Source organism: Acromyrmex echinatior, chromosome 3 (assembly GCF_024713525.1).
Source record: "Acromyrmex echinatior isolate Ae372 chromosome 3, ASM2471352v2, whole genome shotgun sequence".
NCBI classification, from domain to species: Eukaryota; Metazoa; Arthropoda; class Insecta; order Hymenoptera; family Formicidae; genus Acromyrmex; species Acromyrmex echinatior.
Window position 1 is genome coordinate 17419114 of NC_141854.1, and position 16584 is coordinate 17435697.

At 28.9% G+C, this 16584-nt stretch overlaps 2 protein-coding genes, 1 long non-coding RNA gene and 1 other non-coding gene across 4 annotated transcripts; 2 read left to right on the forward strand and 2 right to left on the reverse strand.

Moving 5' to 3' along the window:
- The first annotated feature begins 2060 nt into the window (after positions 1-2060).
- Positions 2061-11033, forward strand: LOC105150200 (RNA helicase MOV-10). The gene is made up of 10 exons (XM_011063116.2): positions 2061-3893; positions 4433-4903; positions 5301-5465; positions 5539-5695; positions 5786-5922; positions 6130-6252; positions 7355-7566; positions 7651-7927; positions 9309-9603; positions 10232-11033. Exons 1-10 carry the CDS (start codon positions 3862-3864, stop codon positions 10553-10555), a joined length of 2193 nt encoding a protein of 730 aa, XP_011061418.1. The 5' UTR covers positions 2061-3861; the 3' UTR covers positions 10556-11033.
- A 531-nt stretch (positions 11034-11564) lies between these two features.
- PIG-U (phosphatidylinositol glycan anchor biosynthesis class U) lies at positions 11565-14110 on the reverse strand. The gene is made up of 4 exons (XM_011063103.2): positions 13645-14110; positions 12787-12989; positions 12013-12700; positions 11565-11932 (listed from the first exon to the last, which is right to left on the reverse strand). The coding sequence occupies exons 1-4, from the start codon at positions 13772-13774 to the stop codon at positions 11679-11681; spliced, it is 1275 nt and encodes a 424-aa protein (XP_011061405.2). The 5' UTR covers positions 13775-14110; the 3' UTR covers positions 11565-11678.
- Positions 14111-15099: 989 nt separating this feature from the next.
- Positions 15100-15206, reverse strand: LOC147910286 (U6 spliceosomal RNA). The gene has a single exon (XR_015544697.1). It is a non-coding gene; the product is annotated as a U6 spliceosomal RNA (small nuclear RNA).
- A 72-nt stretch (positions 15207-15278) lies between these two features.
- LOC147910287 (uncharacterized) lies at positions 15279-16546 on the forward strand. Its single transcript, XR_015544369.1, has 3 exons — positions 15279-15426; positions 16231-16356; positions 16434-16546. It is a non-coding gene; the product is annotated as an uncharacterized LOC147910287 (long non-coding RNA).
- The last annotated feature ends 38 nt before the right edge of the window (positions 16547-16584 follow it).

Below are 16584 nucleotides of genomic sequence, written 5' to 3' on the forward strand. Positions count from 1 at the left end.
TTTTAGATGACCCATATGTCCAAAAGATAAGTTTAAAATATAATAAATAAAAGGAAATCTTTCTTGCTCGGTTTTCTATGTTACTTTTGTTCACTTTTTCATTTTATTTCACTTTTTCACAAACATTAGACCAATCTCTCGAGGTTTTTCACATAACATTTCACCAAATGGACAATATACATAAGGAGTTCCGCACAATAAAAGGAACAAGGAACAGAGAACAGAGAATAAAAATTTCAACCTATCAGAAATCATGTATTATGGAATACACAGTTTCTGATAGGTTGAAATTCTTATACTCTGTTCTCTGTTCCCTGTTGCTTTTATTGTGCGGAGCTCATAATATTGGGTCATCTAAAAAGTATTCGCGGTTTTTTGTCACTAGATGTGTGTTGATGGTCATATATCTAGTGACAAAGTACCGCGGATACTTTTTAGATGACCCAATACTTCCCTCTAAATTTCTACTCTGAACCACGTATGCTTAAAAGATAAATGTTTAAATAAGTTTCGGAATAAAATTGAGCTCTCAAGATTAAACAATATATACAAATGTTTAAGTAAAACCTTGGGCATGTTCAAACCAGATAAAGCGGCTAGTCTGCTCGCCGAGCGATTGAATGTAATTGGTTGGATCTATAAGTAACAACCAATTATATTCATTTGCTCAGCAAGCAGATTAGCAGCTTTTTTCGGCTTGAACGTGTCCATTGAAACGTTCATTTGCTTGAAATATATAGTACATGTGACGTACTATAGCATATAGAGTAAAATCTTCCTCGAAGAGGAAGTTTGGAACGTAATGTAAATAGAGAGAGAGAGAGAGAGAGAGAGAGAGAGAGAGAGAGAGAGAGAGAGAGAGAGAGAGCAATAAAAAAGGAAGAAATGAGACGGACATTTACTTATTTCAAGCATGCACACTCCATTTTGGCCAACATAAAATCAGGATAATTACGTTACTGTACGTACTGTGCCGTGAGCAATTAAAAAATCCATGACGTCATTTTGCTGACGCAAAACAATGAGTGAATTAGACGAATCAGACTGACCGTGAACGCGTTGATAGCGCTGTAAGCGTGAATCGGACCGCGGTCTAGGACTGTGTTCGAAAATATCATTGTAGTGCTCTTGCGTACTGTTTTATTTTTGTTGTTCACCCAATATTAAATAAGGGTAGGTGCACAGAGTAATAAGAAGAAGATCAAACTGAAGGCCGGTTACGAAAAAAATGAGCTCAAAACACGGTGTAGGAAAACTCGTGAAAAATCCGACAAATGTAATTTTAGTATCATCATGCTTTGCGGGAAAAGTTAGAAGTATTGTCTGTCACGTGATCACAAAATCACGTATGTGATATTATGTATGGGATAGGTATGGAATGATACATACGTGTGATCACGTGACAGTCAATATTTCCAACTTTTCCCGCAAGGCGTGATGGCACTAAAATCACATCTGATTTTTCATGGATTTTTTCATGGGAAGAAGATAGATTTTTACACGTGTAATTTTATGTTTCTCGATTTTACATAATACAGTAATTTCTACACATAAGTGTTTCTTTTTAAATAAAAATAGTTGAATTTTCCGAATCTTTTTGTAATTCATCAACAAAAGGCTACATGAAAGTTTTTCCAAGAGCCACATTTAGTCAAGTAGATTGGAAATAATAATTCGCGATAATCGGATACTCAAATTGTAAGTAAAAGAAAATTTTTTGTAGATTTTTTTACTTTGATATAATCTAGATACAATCATTATTAAAAAGTTCGTGGCGTTTGAGGAAAATTAATTAAGAATATTGCAAATTGGATAAATATATTATATTCATGCTTAATTTTTGAGGTGTTTTCTAAAGACCACGAAATTTTTGATAATTTATTTTATTTTATCGTATCCAAGACATAAAAATATATTAAAAAATAATATTCTTTTTTATACAAATTCTTTTTACGGCTTCTTTTTACGTTTTTTTTTACGTCTTTTTTTACATATATACATAAGTTATAGAGAAATATTATTTAATAATGTTTACAAAGATTAAACATTAATAATAATAAAATTTTAATATATTCTAAGTATTAGCACAGTATAATCATACCCAGTAGTGACAATGAATTTTTTTTGTAGTCTGCAATTTTTAGTGCACATGTCGGTTTGTACACTAATTACGTACGTAATCTGTACGACGAAAATAAAAATAGCACTATAACAATAAACTTATCCATAAAGCAAATTTTAATCAGTTGAAATTTTTCTTAGTGATGAACGACGCACGATATCCAATAAAAGTTCTGCTTTCTCTCACGTGCGACACAAAGCAAAGCTCTCATTGGATATTGCTCGTCGCTCATCACTTATCGCGTCCAGTGTGCAGTAGGCATTACGGATAAATTTATTGATACTTCTATTTCCGTCAGATTATGTAGATCTAAAGCAGTATCCTGATTGATTGATGGCTCATCGGCTTAAGTTTACACCTTACGCATGTCTCTTCCGAAATGGTAGACTTTCGTCCTTCCATTGGTACATAGTCTTGACTCTGAAGCAAGGAGCATAGACTCTTGCATAACGCATAACACATAAAGCATGAGAAATTCAAGCAATCATAGTTCTTTATTTTATAGAAAGGAAGGAAACGGAGGACTTTAATTTTTTATGCATTATGTTATGCATTGTGCAAGGTCTGTGCTTCTCGCTTGAGGATATATCCACATAAACTTGCTTAGTCGCATAAATGTATGCATAAAGAAATTATCCAATCACATTTTACGTGCAGCTTTGTAAGAGAAATGCGATTGGATAATTTTCTTTACATATGTTATGCAGCTATGCAAGTTGTGTGGATATACTTTGATAGCTTCCCTGTTGTGCCTATTTCCTCTAAATTTTTTCAATTCTATCCAATCTAATTTTGTACTATTGCTTTTTACACTCTTAGAACAATTTCTGATTGGCTACAATCAAATCAGCTACTGCGCACTCAAATTGTTTCACCTATCTTTTGCCACCAGAATTGTAGTTTGAAGTCCGCGTGACCATTCAAGCAGGGTTCCCTCTTGTCTCGGGTGTTGCACCTTGAATATATTTTTTAAAAACGCTGCCGGCTTCGACAGTGCCATTGCATTACATTATTCGAAGTCTCTTCATTCATTTCGGCGCGCGGTCATGTGGCGCGGAAGTGTAGCCGCAGGCGTCCAGTATTTGAGGGAGCGCCTCGCCATTTTCGTTTGAATTACATCATCTTTTTTTATTCGTCCGAGGTGGTCGGTGCCTTGTATTCAATTTACCTTAGTTTATATTTCGAAGACTATCAAAGTCCAATCAGTTCGGCTGCGAGGCCGAATTAAAGAAAAAGAAAAAAAAATTGTAGTTTGAATTGTTCTGAATACACTTATTGAATGCACTCCCTGCACCCAGCGGGAGTCCCCTCATTCATAAAACATAACTGCAAGTAACACCAAGAAGATAAAGATGCACTGGATAAGATTACTTATTATTGTGTATATTATATATATAGCTTATCAGCATTTTGTAACTATAGAATTCTTTGAAGTAATACGTGGCTTTCGTTTTATCACGATAACGTATAAATGATTATTCTGTATATTAATGTAAAAAAACTCGTTATATGTGTTACCTAAACATATAAAAAGAGCATTAGTTTAATTATTTAGAGATTTTTTTATATTTTGATGTGAAATTTGTGGTTATTTGCATTAAATGTTCGCAATTCTTTTGTGATTGTTGATTATGTATTTGTGCAGAATTAGAAAACGTTTTAATATTCTTATTTTTTCTATATATTTTTAGGTGTGATATTTGTATTTAGCAATTTTTACGAATATATATACTTTCATCATGCAGAAGAAAAATGAGTACGAGAATCTTATGTAAGAAAAATTTATGTTAATTTGTTTATGATATTAAAAATACATTCTAATTAAATTAATTAAAAAATGTAACTTTTATATATATAATATGGGAATAATATATAACCAAGGATGACATGTTATTTATAATGCTGTTACTTTTTTGTAATAATGATTTAATAATTTATAATTTTTCATAATAGTAACAATAATGCTAGAGTTGGAACGGTCATTTTTTTAAAGTAACTTATTACTCTTTTTAATGATAAAGTATGATAATAAGTATTTTCAAAAAAGATTCCCGATTCTGACATTATCGTTATTATCATGAAAAATTGTAATGTCATTACCAAATTGTCATTATGAAAAGGTAATAGTAACGATAATGGTGTTACAAGTAACATGCTATTGTCATTTTAGCAAATAACATGTTATATAATGTGAGCAGTTTATAATTCTTTCATATTACGTATTAATGTTTTACATATCTTTATATAAAAGAAATGTTTATTTATAATTTTAATTCATTAAGTTATTTAATGTACCATTAAATTTTTTAGGATATGTACAGTACCTGCAATAGTACATACACCATCATTACCAGAAATTAATTTTCCACGTGATTTAGAGCTTGCATTAAAAAATATATATTTAGGACAGAGTTCTAGTCACTGTTCAGATCTATGTAATAATTACATAAAATGCATTGAAAGTTTGTCGAATGTACAAAGGATAACAGAGCTGAATTATTTGATCATATTAAAAATGTGCTTGTATCTAATACAATTTGAACTAGATCTTGAAATGAAAAAGTACACATTGTTAAATTATGCAATTGAGGAGTATAATTCAGAAAAGAGTTTTACTATCAACCTGGCATCTTTAAATATTGAGCCTTCTAAGCTAATTAGACCAGGTGATATTGCAATTTTTTGTGAAAATACAAACAAAGCTCATGCAAGCAAACCTATTGGAGCTAAAATCATAAACGTATTAAAAAATGAAGTTACAGTAAAGTTCTTTCATTCTAAGTAAGTAGTACTTTTTTATGAATGAATATCCTTTCTACTTTGATATATTTCATCTATACTTATTGAGATACAATATTACTGTTTCTTTTTTCTATATTTTTATTTTATGTTTTTATTCTCCAAGGAACACAGTATTGCAATGCATTATTTTGAATTTGTTTAGAATATTTATTTCTATGAATGATATTTTTTTATTCAGAATTCTTTATACGAAATAGCAAGATCAAAGAATCAAATTTAGTCTTTTGCTTGACATGCAACTGCTTTAAAAACCTCTGCTAACATCTGCATGTTTTAACACTTGGAAATATATTTAGTCTTTATAACAATGTAGTATATTAGTATAATAGTAATAGAATTAATTTCATGTATTATATTTTTTTTTTTCGTTATTCAGACAAGCAGAAATATTGAGAGACAAGGAAAAAAGATTTAATATTAGTTTTCAAAGCAAACATTGGCCATTAAGGTGCTGTCATTATGCATTAATGATAATGAGTGAATGTAATTGGCGTGAGATTATATATCCACAATTGAAGACAAATTGTACAGATATGGAATTGTAAGTTTTAAAATAAAATGTTTTATTATTTGGAACTATATTGTTATCATAACTGTAAACATATGTTGTATAGTGATATTGAATGGATAAATACTAATATAAAGAAGAATAAACGACAAAAGCAAGCAGTGATGAAGATATTAAATAACACAGCACGTCCTGCACCTTATATAATTTTTGGCCCCCCAGGTACTGGAAAGACTGCGACATTGGTTGAGGCTATATGCCAGGTAATTTCTTAGCTAGACTTAATGTCTAATAAAATGTTATATTTAATTTATTTTATTTATTTTTATTAATTTTAATTTTTTGGTTAATAGATTGTGAGACAATATCCAATGAAAAACATATTAGTATGCACACTATCTAATACAGCAGCTGATGAAATCGCCAAAAGATTGATTAAAAATATTCCAATAAACTTGATATATCGAATGTATGCCCCATCTAGAGAATGGTAAAAATTTTATTTTTGTATAGGTTTCTTGATTTCTTTTTTTTCTTTTTTTTTATTATGTAGAAATCTCTAACATAAATAATGTCACACAAAAAATTTATATCTTTAAATATCATTTTTATTTCTAATTAATTTTGCTTAATTGTAACAAATTTTATAAAATATGATAAAAATTATATAAACTGAATTTTATTCATTGAAAAACAGGTTATCTGTGGACAAAGAGATCCGACCATGTGCGAATTTTGTTGAAGACACTACAATTTTTTTGTCGAAAGATGTACTGCTGCAGAAAAAAATTATTATTTCAACATTATCATCATCCATAAGGTATGCATTTGATATATTATTCAATATTCTTTTCATCTTTTGTACATGTGTATATTATTATTTTAAACATTATTAGTCTAAATTTTTATTTTTAATCAGCAATTTTTGTATGATTAAATAAAATTAATCATTTTTATATATGAATGTTATTTAGATGTAATATTTTACAATTAAATTGATATTATTAAATTAAATTTTAAAAAAATATATACAGATTGGACCTAAAATAAAACAATGGAATATCTCGAAAATTAAACATGATAGGGAAAAATATTTCAGACAAAAGTTATATGATTCTAAGGAGGCAAATAATGATGAAATCATTTAAAAAAAAAATCGATTTTTCAAAGTTCACATGGAAGTCGCCTCTACTTTTTTAAATGGAATGGTATGATTTTTTTTATACAATATGGTGTGTTCCTCTAATTCTGCATATAAAAGTATTAAGGTGGTGTATCAAAAAACCAATAGTTTACGAGATATTTTATACTTTATTCTGACATGTATTAACATAAAATGTTAAATAACTCGTAAACTATTAATTTTTTTATAATCGTACCTTAATACTTTTATGAATAGTATAATAAGATGAATTAAAATACAGTTGTTTTAAAAAAATATGTATGCAAAATGGATAATTTGGAAAATAAACTACTATGTGTTTTTTTTTTCATCAATTAATTCATCTCATTATTCTGTTCATAGAAGTATTAAGATACGATTATAAAAAAATTAATAGTTTACGATTTATTTAATATTTTATGTTAAAATGTGCCACAATAAAGTATAACATATCTCGTAAATTATTGGTTTTTTTTATATCATTATCTTAATACTTTCATATACAGAATAATTACAGGAATCATATTATGTAAAAAAAATCATACCATTTTTCATTTAAAAAAATGGACATCTCCATGTGAGGAAAAATCGATTTTTTTTTAATGATTTCATTATTTGTCCCCCTTTATATAGTACAACTTTTGTCAGAAACATTTTTCCTTACCGTGTTTAATTTTCGAGATATTCCAGTATTTTGTTTTAGGTGCCCTACCTTGTATTATATAATCTGTATTATAATATCTCATACTGTTTATTATAGATTGATTGATGAAAATTTCCGGAAGAATCATTTTTCTTATATAATTATTGACGAGGCAAGTCAGGCAACTGAACCAGATATGTTAATTCCTCTCGCGGTAACAAATCAAGCTGAGGATGAAGGGATTGGATTTCAAGCACAAATTGTTATCGCAGGCGATCCTTATCAATTAGGACCTGTAATTCGTTGCAGGAGAATTGAGCGTTTGCTCGGTAAGTTTTTTTCTATTGGTAATAAATGATATTACATGTCATGTAATCTATATTACATTTTTTTAACTATTATTATCCTAACAGGAAGATCCATGTTAGAAAGATTAATGAATGATTGTGATCCGTATAAAATGCAGGATGGAAAATATAATCCGAACTACATAACAAAATTAATTAAAAATTATCGTAGTCACGGAAATCTTTTATATATGTCAAATAAATTATTTTATAATGACGAATTGAAAGTCTGTGGAGGAGCTGATACGCAAATGGCATTGAACTGGTCGCAGTTATCCAATAAAAAATTTCCCATGATATTTCAAGAAGTATTAGGCACAGAACAAAGATGTGAATCTCTAAGGTAAGTTGATATGTTTAAGTATATAAATGTCATTGAAATTGTCTTAAAGCAAGATTTAAGGCTTCTGAGTAGTCATTGCGACTATATTAATTCTTAATCTTTATTTATAAATGACATGCAAGGAACTTCAATATTTCATTTCTCGTTTATAATCAAAATACGACCGCAGAGACTACTCTGAGAGGAGCCTTCATTTTTTATAATTAGGGCAATTGTCCCTGTTAATGTGCTTTAAGTCAAAATTTGCTCATTATTGAATTATTAAATATTATAGCTTGAATTTTGTTTACTTGAATCAATATTGGTTTTTCAGTTATTTCTTTTTTTAAATATTTTTTAATCTAAAAAAAAAGTTAATGTTTTATAATGTTTTTGTAATAAAGACAATATTTTTGCTCCTGTTAGTATGTCCCTCCAAAGAGCGATGGCCCTATTAATGTATTTGTATTTATATTTGATTAATTTTAACATATTATTAAAATAGATAATAGATGTACGCTTAACTGTTTAAGTTAATATTGTATAAATCATTACTTTAATTATACTTATAATTTCAATGTATATTCGTAACACAACGCTCTCAGCTCCAATACAGGGCACACTAATAGGAATCAATCTTGAGATACTACTCGATTTATAAATGATAAATTCCTCTAAATATATATTTTTTCTTTCAAAAAATGTTTGTTATATTTTAATAATTAAAAAATTGAATATTATTTGATATCGTATACGTTAATAATTTAACTTAATAAAAAAAAAATATCTTTTATATTATATTTGTGCTAATTTTCTTTATGGCTTATTTAAGTACAAAGGCACATTAATAGAGACAGACATAGTATATGGACAGTTATCCTAGTAAATTTTTCATCTGAAAAATATTAAATAGAGTGTAATATCGAAAAAAATCAAAAGTATGAATTTGAAATAGGGAGATTGCGGAAAAATTGTGGAACCTTAATACTAACATGTATAAAAGATCAGTTCGATCAGATAATTTTTACTATCCTCGATCAAGTCTCATAGTTTCGAAATTTTTAATAAAATTATACTAAAAAACTCTTTGGACGAATTCTTTAGATGTAAATTCGAACAAATTAATTGTGCTAATTACAGATAGATTTTTTTTAGTACACAATTTTACTTAAAATTTCGAAACTTTGAGGGTTGATCAGCGATAGTAAAAATTATTTGATCAAACTGATTTTTTCTCTTCCTAAGGTGAATTTCCGACTCGCGAACTTTTTTACATACTTATTAATACCGAAGTTCCACAATTCTTCCACAACCTTCTTATTTCAAATTCACACTTGACAGTTATCTACTTTGTACTTATATACCTTTATATTTACTTGATATTGTATAAACATATTTGCAGTGTCTATAACACAGCCGAAGTATTGTCGGTATTAGTATACGTAGATATACTGATGAATACCCAATTTAAGACACACGCGATAACACAGCAGGATATTGGAATCATAACGCCTTTTACACGACAACAGCTGCACATTAAATATCACTTGGCAGCTATGAATTATAAAGATATAACTGTGGGAACAGTTGAAACATTTCAAGGACAAGAACGAAATGTGATAATATTATCGACGGTACGATCAAAGCTCTTCAAACACGATAGCGAAGAGCATATTGGTTTCTTGTCCAATCCAAAGGTATGTTATTGATTTCATGTACTATCAAATATAAGCACTAATAATATTTTATAGAAGTAATAGTCATAGGAGAGATGAGTGATACCATTTCTGAACTTACTCTAGTCATCTAGAGATTTAAAGAGTTTTTCTGTAATTAATATGGATTATGAATTTTTATATATGGGATGCGAGATTTGAACTCGCGACTTATGAGTTACGAATCCATCGCTCTCACGGAACTACACGACATCCCAACAGTTGTTATAATTTATTTCATTTTATGGTCATATTTGTTGTGTATATGCTAATATATTTATATAAACCAATTTTATATATAAAACAGAAGAAATGTTTAATATACCAATTACTTGTAGATGATATATGAGTTTTTATTTTAATGGGGTTACAATTCACTTCATTTTCCTATTAATTAATTTAATCTACCTTTCAAAACTATACATAATAATTGAGAGTCAAGATCAGATTTGGGATCAGTCAATAATAAGTCAATTGTTGGCTCATATAAAGCCATACCTCATCTTGAATTTTATAAAATTATACATAATATAATTTTATAAAAATTATATTATGTTCTACATATATTGTGTATATATATATTATAAAAAATTATATATATTCTTTGCAGAGATTTAATGTTGCTTTAACACGTGCAAAAGCACTTACTATAATAATAGGAGATCCAAATATACTATGCAAAGACGAACGTTGGAAACTATTATGGGACTATTGTAAAGAACACAATGGATATGTTCCGTTTCAACGGTTACCGTTAAAAAAGAACCGTGAAATAAAATTAATGAACAATCTTTACACTTATTTATGTAATGATAGCGATACATCAAATGCAACAAACTTAATCGAGAAGAAAGGAAAAAGAAAAACGGAAGTATTATTTGATGTACTTGTACGTAAAATGGAAAGCTTGACTTTAAGGATCGATCAAAAATAATGATGTAGATTTTTAATGAGCATTGATTGCATTGATTCGAATGCAAAATGTATATTGTACATTTAACTGTTTGAAATATCATTGTTTTTAATTGTTGTATTATTTTTAATTAATTATTAAAAATAGAGGCTTTAAGTTACCAAAAAAAGAAGTTATTTTAAGTATGAAACAGTTAAATATTATTGTTTTTAATTGTTGCATTTGAAACAAATAAAAACAATGATATTTAACTGTTTCATACTTAAAATAACTTCTTTTTTTGGTAACGCTTAAAACCTTTATTCTTAATAATTAATTTAAACGACATATTTATATACGTGGTGCGCACAGGCATATAAGAAAAGTCACCACGCTCGGACACAAGCAACAGAGATTTTACACGCAGAATATTTAATTTGCTAAATACTTAATAAAATAAATATATCGTTTAAATTAATTATTAAGAATAAAGGTTTTAATAAATTATCAAAAAAAAGAAGTTCGAAATAGTATCACCATTGTCTTCAAATAATTTAAAGTATTGAAAAACGTCAGTATTATGAAGTTTTAAAATAGTTAAATATGACTTAATATGTCTCCGATATAATAATTGTTTTATAAATCAACTATATTAAGTACGTCTATTTGGCATTACCAATGCTTCCAAGTACTTGTAGCATTGGATCGTAGTCATACATTGTAAAATATTTTCGGAAGCATTATAAGTATGCTCATATCATAAAATATTTTTACAAGTATAGAACTATAGGAATTAATGTATAATAATTATTATACCATAATAATTTTATAGTAGTTTTATATATGATTTTTTTATATATCGATTATGTAATTTGAAAATAAATCGTGTAAAAAATTCTTGATCTTTTTTCACGTTTATGATTTTAACTGTAAATTATTAAATTGTTTTAGTATATATTTTAGAGGTAAGCAAGTTTTAAAAGAAAGTTTGTACTGTGATATTATAAGTGTTTTAACCAAAAATAAATGTATCAATCAAAATAAAGACAACTTTTTTTGTAAAAAACTATTTATTTTTTTCACATGGCAATGATTCAAAGACATGTATCACTTGTCACTGTTCATTGGCAGAGTATTGTACATTTCGCTCTAAAAAAAGCCTATTTTACTCGAGTAGCAGTTTAGCCTCATTTCCGTTAATTTTCTTATCAATACCGTGCTGAACTGCGAACTCGTATTTTACGCTGGCGAATAAGATGTCCGTCAGAAGGAAGATTTGTGCTATGGCGAATGCCAGTGTTACTCCAAAGTAAAAATTGGCGTTTGCTGACCTGGAATAGATCCACTGATGCCACACAGTTGGGGCAAAGACCGTGCAAAACAGTAAAAAACAACCTACAATGAATCCTTGTTGCATATCTAAAAAAAAACGTATGATGTATTAGAATAATTCGCACCGTTCTCAATAATACGATAAAAATATCGCGAATTAAACTCACGTTGGAACAAGTGTTTCCACAGCGGCAGTAAAGATATATAGAAGCCAACGTCTCCGATGCATGGATAAGATTTGAATATGGCAGCTATCGCTAGGTAGGAAAATGCTAGTAACATTGGATCGCGTCGCAATCGTAACGCTAGAGGGACTATGTACAATAAACTAACGTTTATCTGAAAAGACGCGATGAAAAGCCATCTGAAATGCTCGAACATTTCTGTGAAGAAGTACCAATACAGTCCGATATTCGGACGTAAGTCCGGAACAGTTAGAATGAAACCAATGGTACTCCACAAGAAAGACCAGCTTCCCATGATACAGTAAGAAACAGCAAATAGGATTGCCAGGATGCTTGTAAATACAATTAGCATCGTAACAATACTAATTTTTCTGTTCTTCGCTGTAGTGGCGACATAAATAGTTGCCGGTACCATAAGTGACATGGGGTAGAGTCCTTGCAACGTCAATAACGCTATCGATGCGCAACTCCAAAGCACAGAGCGTCTCGTCATTGACACCAGCGCGATCGAGTAGAGTAGATTGGTAAAAACCGTAGTTGTTAGGCCAATGCAGTTTAGTATTATGTACGGATTAAATAGATACGCTGCGGAAACATACAGAGCAGATGTGTTGAGAACATCTTTACTAAGCTGCTTATTCTCATCCTTTTCCTCTTTCTTTTTCGTTGTCTGTAATTTAAGTTGCAATAAGTACCATACATTTTTATCGAAAAAATTTTAAATTAAATAAATTTAAATTCCAATATTGTACCGACCAATTCAAATGCGTAATGTTTTGCTGCATGAGCGAGGCACAGGGCAGTCGTTAAGTCAACGACAACAAATAGTAGAAATAATGCCCATTGAGGTAAATACTCCTGCATCAAAGTGAACACGTATAAGCCAATTGGAGTTTCATGAAATAGATCTCCCTCGTATGGGTCTATGCCAAACTTATGCAGGTAAACTCCTTCTGTTACTGGAAATTCAAAAACATATTAAGTTTCATGATTATGAAACTGATCCTAATTAATCAAAACAATATTTAATCCTCAAAATCTATGATACAATTATTGACATTGTGAGACCCATTTAATTTATGTTGACTAAAAGATACTAATTAATTTCAAAGAATCAAAAACAAATGATATAACTTGTATAAAAAAGAATTTATTGAAAAGTTATTTTAATGACAATAATTCAAACTTGCAAATATAATGTAAAGAAAATTGAATTGTTTGACATTTTTGTATAAAACTGTAATTACTTCAATAATAGATACAAGAATTAAAAATTAGTAGTAATAAATTCAAATACAATGTATTTTTATTATTTTATTATTTTTATGAATTTTTATATATTTAAATATTTTTATTATCTATAAACATTACTTCACAGAGAAAGATGAATTATTTTTACTCATCAGAATATTTGTTATTCAAATGATCATATACTTAGTGGATCCAATAGACACGTTAGTTCCAAAGAATTAAATAGTAGAAAATAAGTATCAACAATTCTAGGATGTTAATATTTTAATTTTTAATTTAAAATAAAAACGCAGTCGAATATAATCTCAAACAAAATGTGTGCTCCTACGATTGGAGGGTGTATCAAAGCAGGATCTGACTAACCTCTCTTCCAGGAGTTTAAGGCGGTCGACACCTCGACACGGTTACCGATGATCTTTTGGTACTCGGAGTTCATTATCAGCAGCCTGATGGTACCGGCCAGCGCGAAATTCGACAACCACTTTCTCGACATGATCACTTACCTTTCTGTTTCCACTACCACAATCGATTCATTTATCCCGCTCGCGGACGTAACCTCTCGTGACACCGGCGTCCAGGATATTCACCGACGAGAGTGACGACGGAGCACCGTTATTGATAAACTGACGCTTTTGCGGATCTTTTCCGACTTGGTCGTCACTTAATCCGCACAATACGCTTTACGCATCTATTTCAATTATCGCGTAAAGATCATGCTGTAAATGTGAAGAGATCAAGACGCCGCGCCGTCTACAGCGTTCACTGGTGTTCACATATCGATGATATGACACTCCCGAATATTCTGATATGTGCACTTGTCGTACATACATATACACATTAGCCGTGTTCAGCAGAATGTTTATTTTACAACAGTTGGAAGTTTTCTTCGCTGTGGTTGAAATAGAAAGTATTTTCTTCTAGATTTAAAAGTATTAATCTAATCAGCACGAAGAAAATTTCCAACAGTTGCAAAATAAACATATTATATCTATAGAATGCGGTCAATAAAACTTTACATTTATTCATGATTACGCTAAAAGAATTGCTGCAATTTTGATGGAATTTTAATTTATTCACTTTAGATATGAAGTACTTTAATACATATTGTCAATTGTCACTCTATTGTCGTTAAATGCCATTTATAAGTGTATTCCTATCGAGATAGATAGGAATCATATAAATTTTGATCTTGTCAAGTGAATAAATTTAGTAATAAATTATGAAACTACATATGTATATGAGATGCAAAAACTACGCAATATCAGCACAACTGAATTATATTATTATCGTTTTATTCTAAAATTAATCAATTTTTATAAATAAATTTGCTAAATATTATTCCTAAAAACTTAACGAGAAACTAAAGCGTTACTATATAAAAAAACTTTGAAATTTTTTATGTAAAAATTTATCTAATAAGTGTATATATATTTTTCACATTTATTGATGCATATTGATGGTTTTTTAAAGTTCAATTTTATTAATATAATATTCTACAATCTTTTAAATTTCCTAGAATTTTTTTAAAAGAAATTATTATAGATAGTCTTTTTCTAAATTTATATGTCAATGTTTTTTAACACCGATAAAACAAATAAATTTCATATAGATATATATGTACATACATACACTAATACAATTAAATAAAACACTAATAAATATTGATTTTTTTGGTAATATCCATCAGCAATTGATATAACATCACAAAATTAATTGTCGCTTGCCAATTCAATCATTAGGACACCTAACTTATCAAATAAATTATCATGCAATTTCATTAATACTAAAATAAATAAATAATAAGAGTTTAAAACTACAAAAAATGTGGAACGCTTCACGATTTTGCGTGTCATCCTTGCGCAGGGGCCATGCTAATCTTCTCTGTATCGTTCCAATTTTAGTATATGTACTGCCGAAGCAAGTACGGTAGGGATTTCTTACAATGTTGCTTATATACTAAGTAATACGTTTATGTGTACTAACGAGAAACATGAAGTTACAAGTTTTCGCCATCTATCGGCACAATTTGGCACTATATGACATAACCTCGGAAACAAGTATTGGACATGATAACTTTATGAATAGAAATCGAAACAAAAATCAGAGATTATTTAATGATCAATTAAATATAAAATAATTTTCGTGGTAAGATTCGATGCAATATTTTAATGACGTTATCACAATTGAATCTCGATGTGGTTCTGTGTTTGAGAATATATCATTGAGATAAGTCAAATATATTTGAATCAAGAATGTGTTACATTAAAATATAAATAATAATCTATATCTGTGTGTATACAATGTAAATTATGTTTTACGTATCATCATAAATAATCTATATTTTTTATCGTTGCACTGCACTCTCTGAAACTTCCATCTCGATTATATATTTTTATTTATCAGACTTACTAAAGGCAAACATATTAACAAACATAAAACATATTTACTTTTTTCTGTATTGTGTTATCTAATTTATAATAATTTATATATTTTACATTACTTGTACTGTTTACATAAAAAAATTTGTGTAAACTTAATTTATTCTGTTTCTAATAATTAAAGTGGAAGTTTCCGTTTACTTTAAATTAAATCATATACAGGGTGATTCGAATTCCCACATTTAGAATTTACAGGATATGATACTTTATGCTAAAACAATTTTTTTCTTTAGCAAAATTTGCCGATCATCCGATAAATAATTTTTGCACTTATTTGTTAACTTCAATCTGCTCTCCTGCAAAAAATTTTTATTGGACGCAATTTTGTTAAAGGAAAAAATTGTTCTTTATGCTAAAACAAACAACTTTTTCCTGTAGTAAAATTACATTCGATAATAATTTTTGCATTTACTCGTATAACTTCAACTTATTTTCCTGCAAAAACTACTTGTCAGATGTGGAAATTTTGAATCATCCTGTATATTAATGTATTTGATTTTTTTATTCGTAGATCTATTGGGAGTTATGCGATTGAAAGGATGGAGGTATGGTGTATTTGTTGGAGGTTTCGTTGGATTTTTTGGTTTATGCTGTTATGCTACCATGATACGACCTATGCTGAATCCTGAACCATACAGTATATATCTGCCTTCAGACTATTAATAAACAAATGATATGCACAGTTAATTATTATCTCAATAAACTTTTTTTCAGAAAGATTTCGAGAACGAGCCTTCTCAGATAGACCTTCATAACTCAAATTTGTAAAAATTTGTTGGAAGTTCCTGTAAAATTATTGGACATGTTAATTACATGTTATGATGTTATGCAGTTTTTTTTCTATATTCCCAAAAATTCTATAAAG

Coding starts and splice junctions, on each gene's coding strand:
- LOC105150200 (XM_011063116.2), top strand. CDS start 3,862: ATGCAGAAGAAAAATGAGTACGAGAATCTTAT. Junction 5,466..5,538: donor AATTGTACAGATATGGAATT/GTAAGTTTTAAA, acceptor TATGTTGTATAG/TGATATTGAATGGATAAATA. Junction 5,696..5,785: donor TGGTTGAGGCTATATGCCAG/GTAATTTCTTAG, acceptor TTTGGTTAATAG/ATTGTGAGACAATATCCAAT.
- PIG-U (XM_011063103.2), bottom strand. CDS start 13,774: ATGTCGAGAAAGTGGTTGTCGAATTTCGCGCTGGCCGGTACCATCAGG. Junction 12,990..13,644: donor CTTAAACTCCTGGAAGAGAG/GTTAGTCAGATC, acceptor TTGAATTTCCAG/TAACAGAAGGAGTTTACCTG. Junction 12,701..12,786: donor AACATTACGCATTTGAATTG/GTCGGTACAATA, acceptor CTTAAATTACAG/ACAACGAAAAAGAAAGAGGA.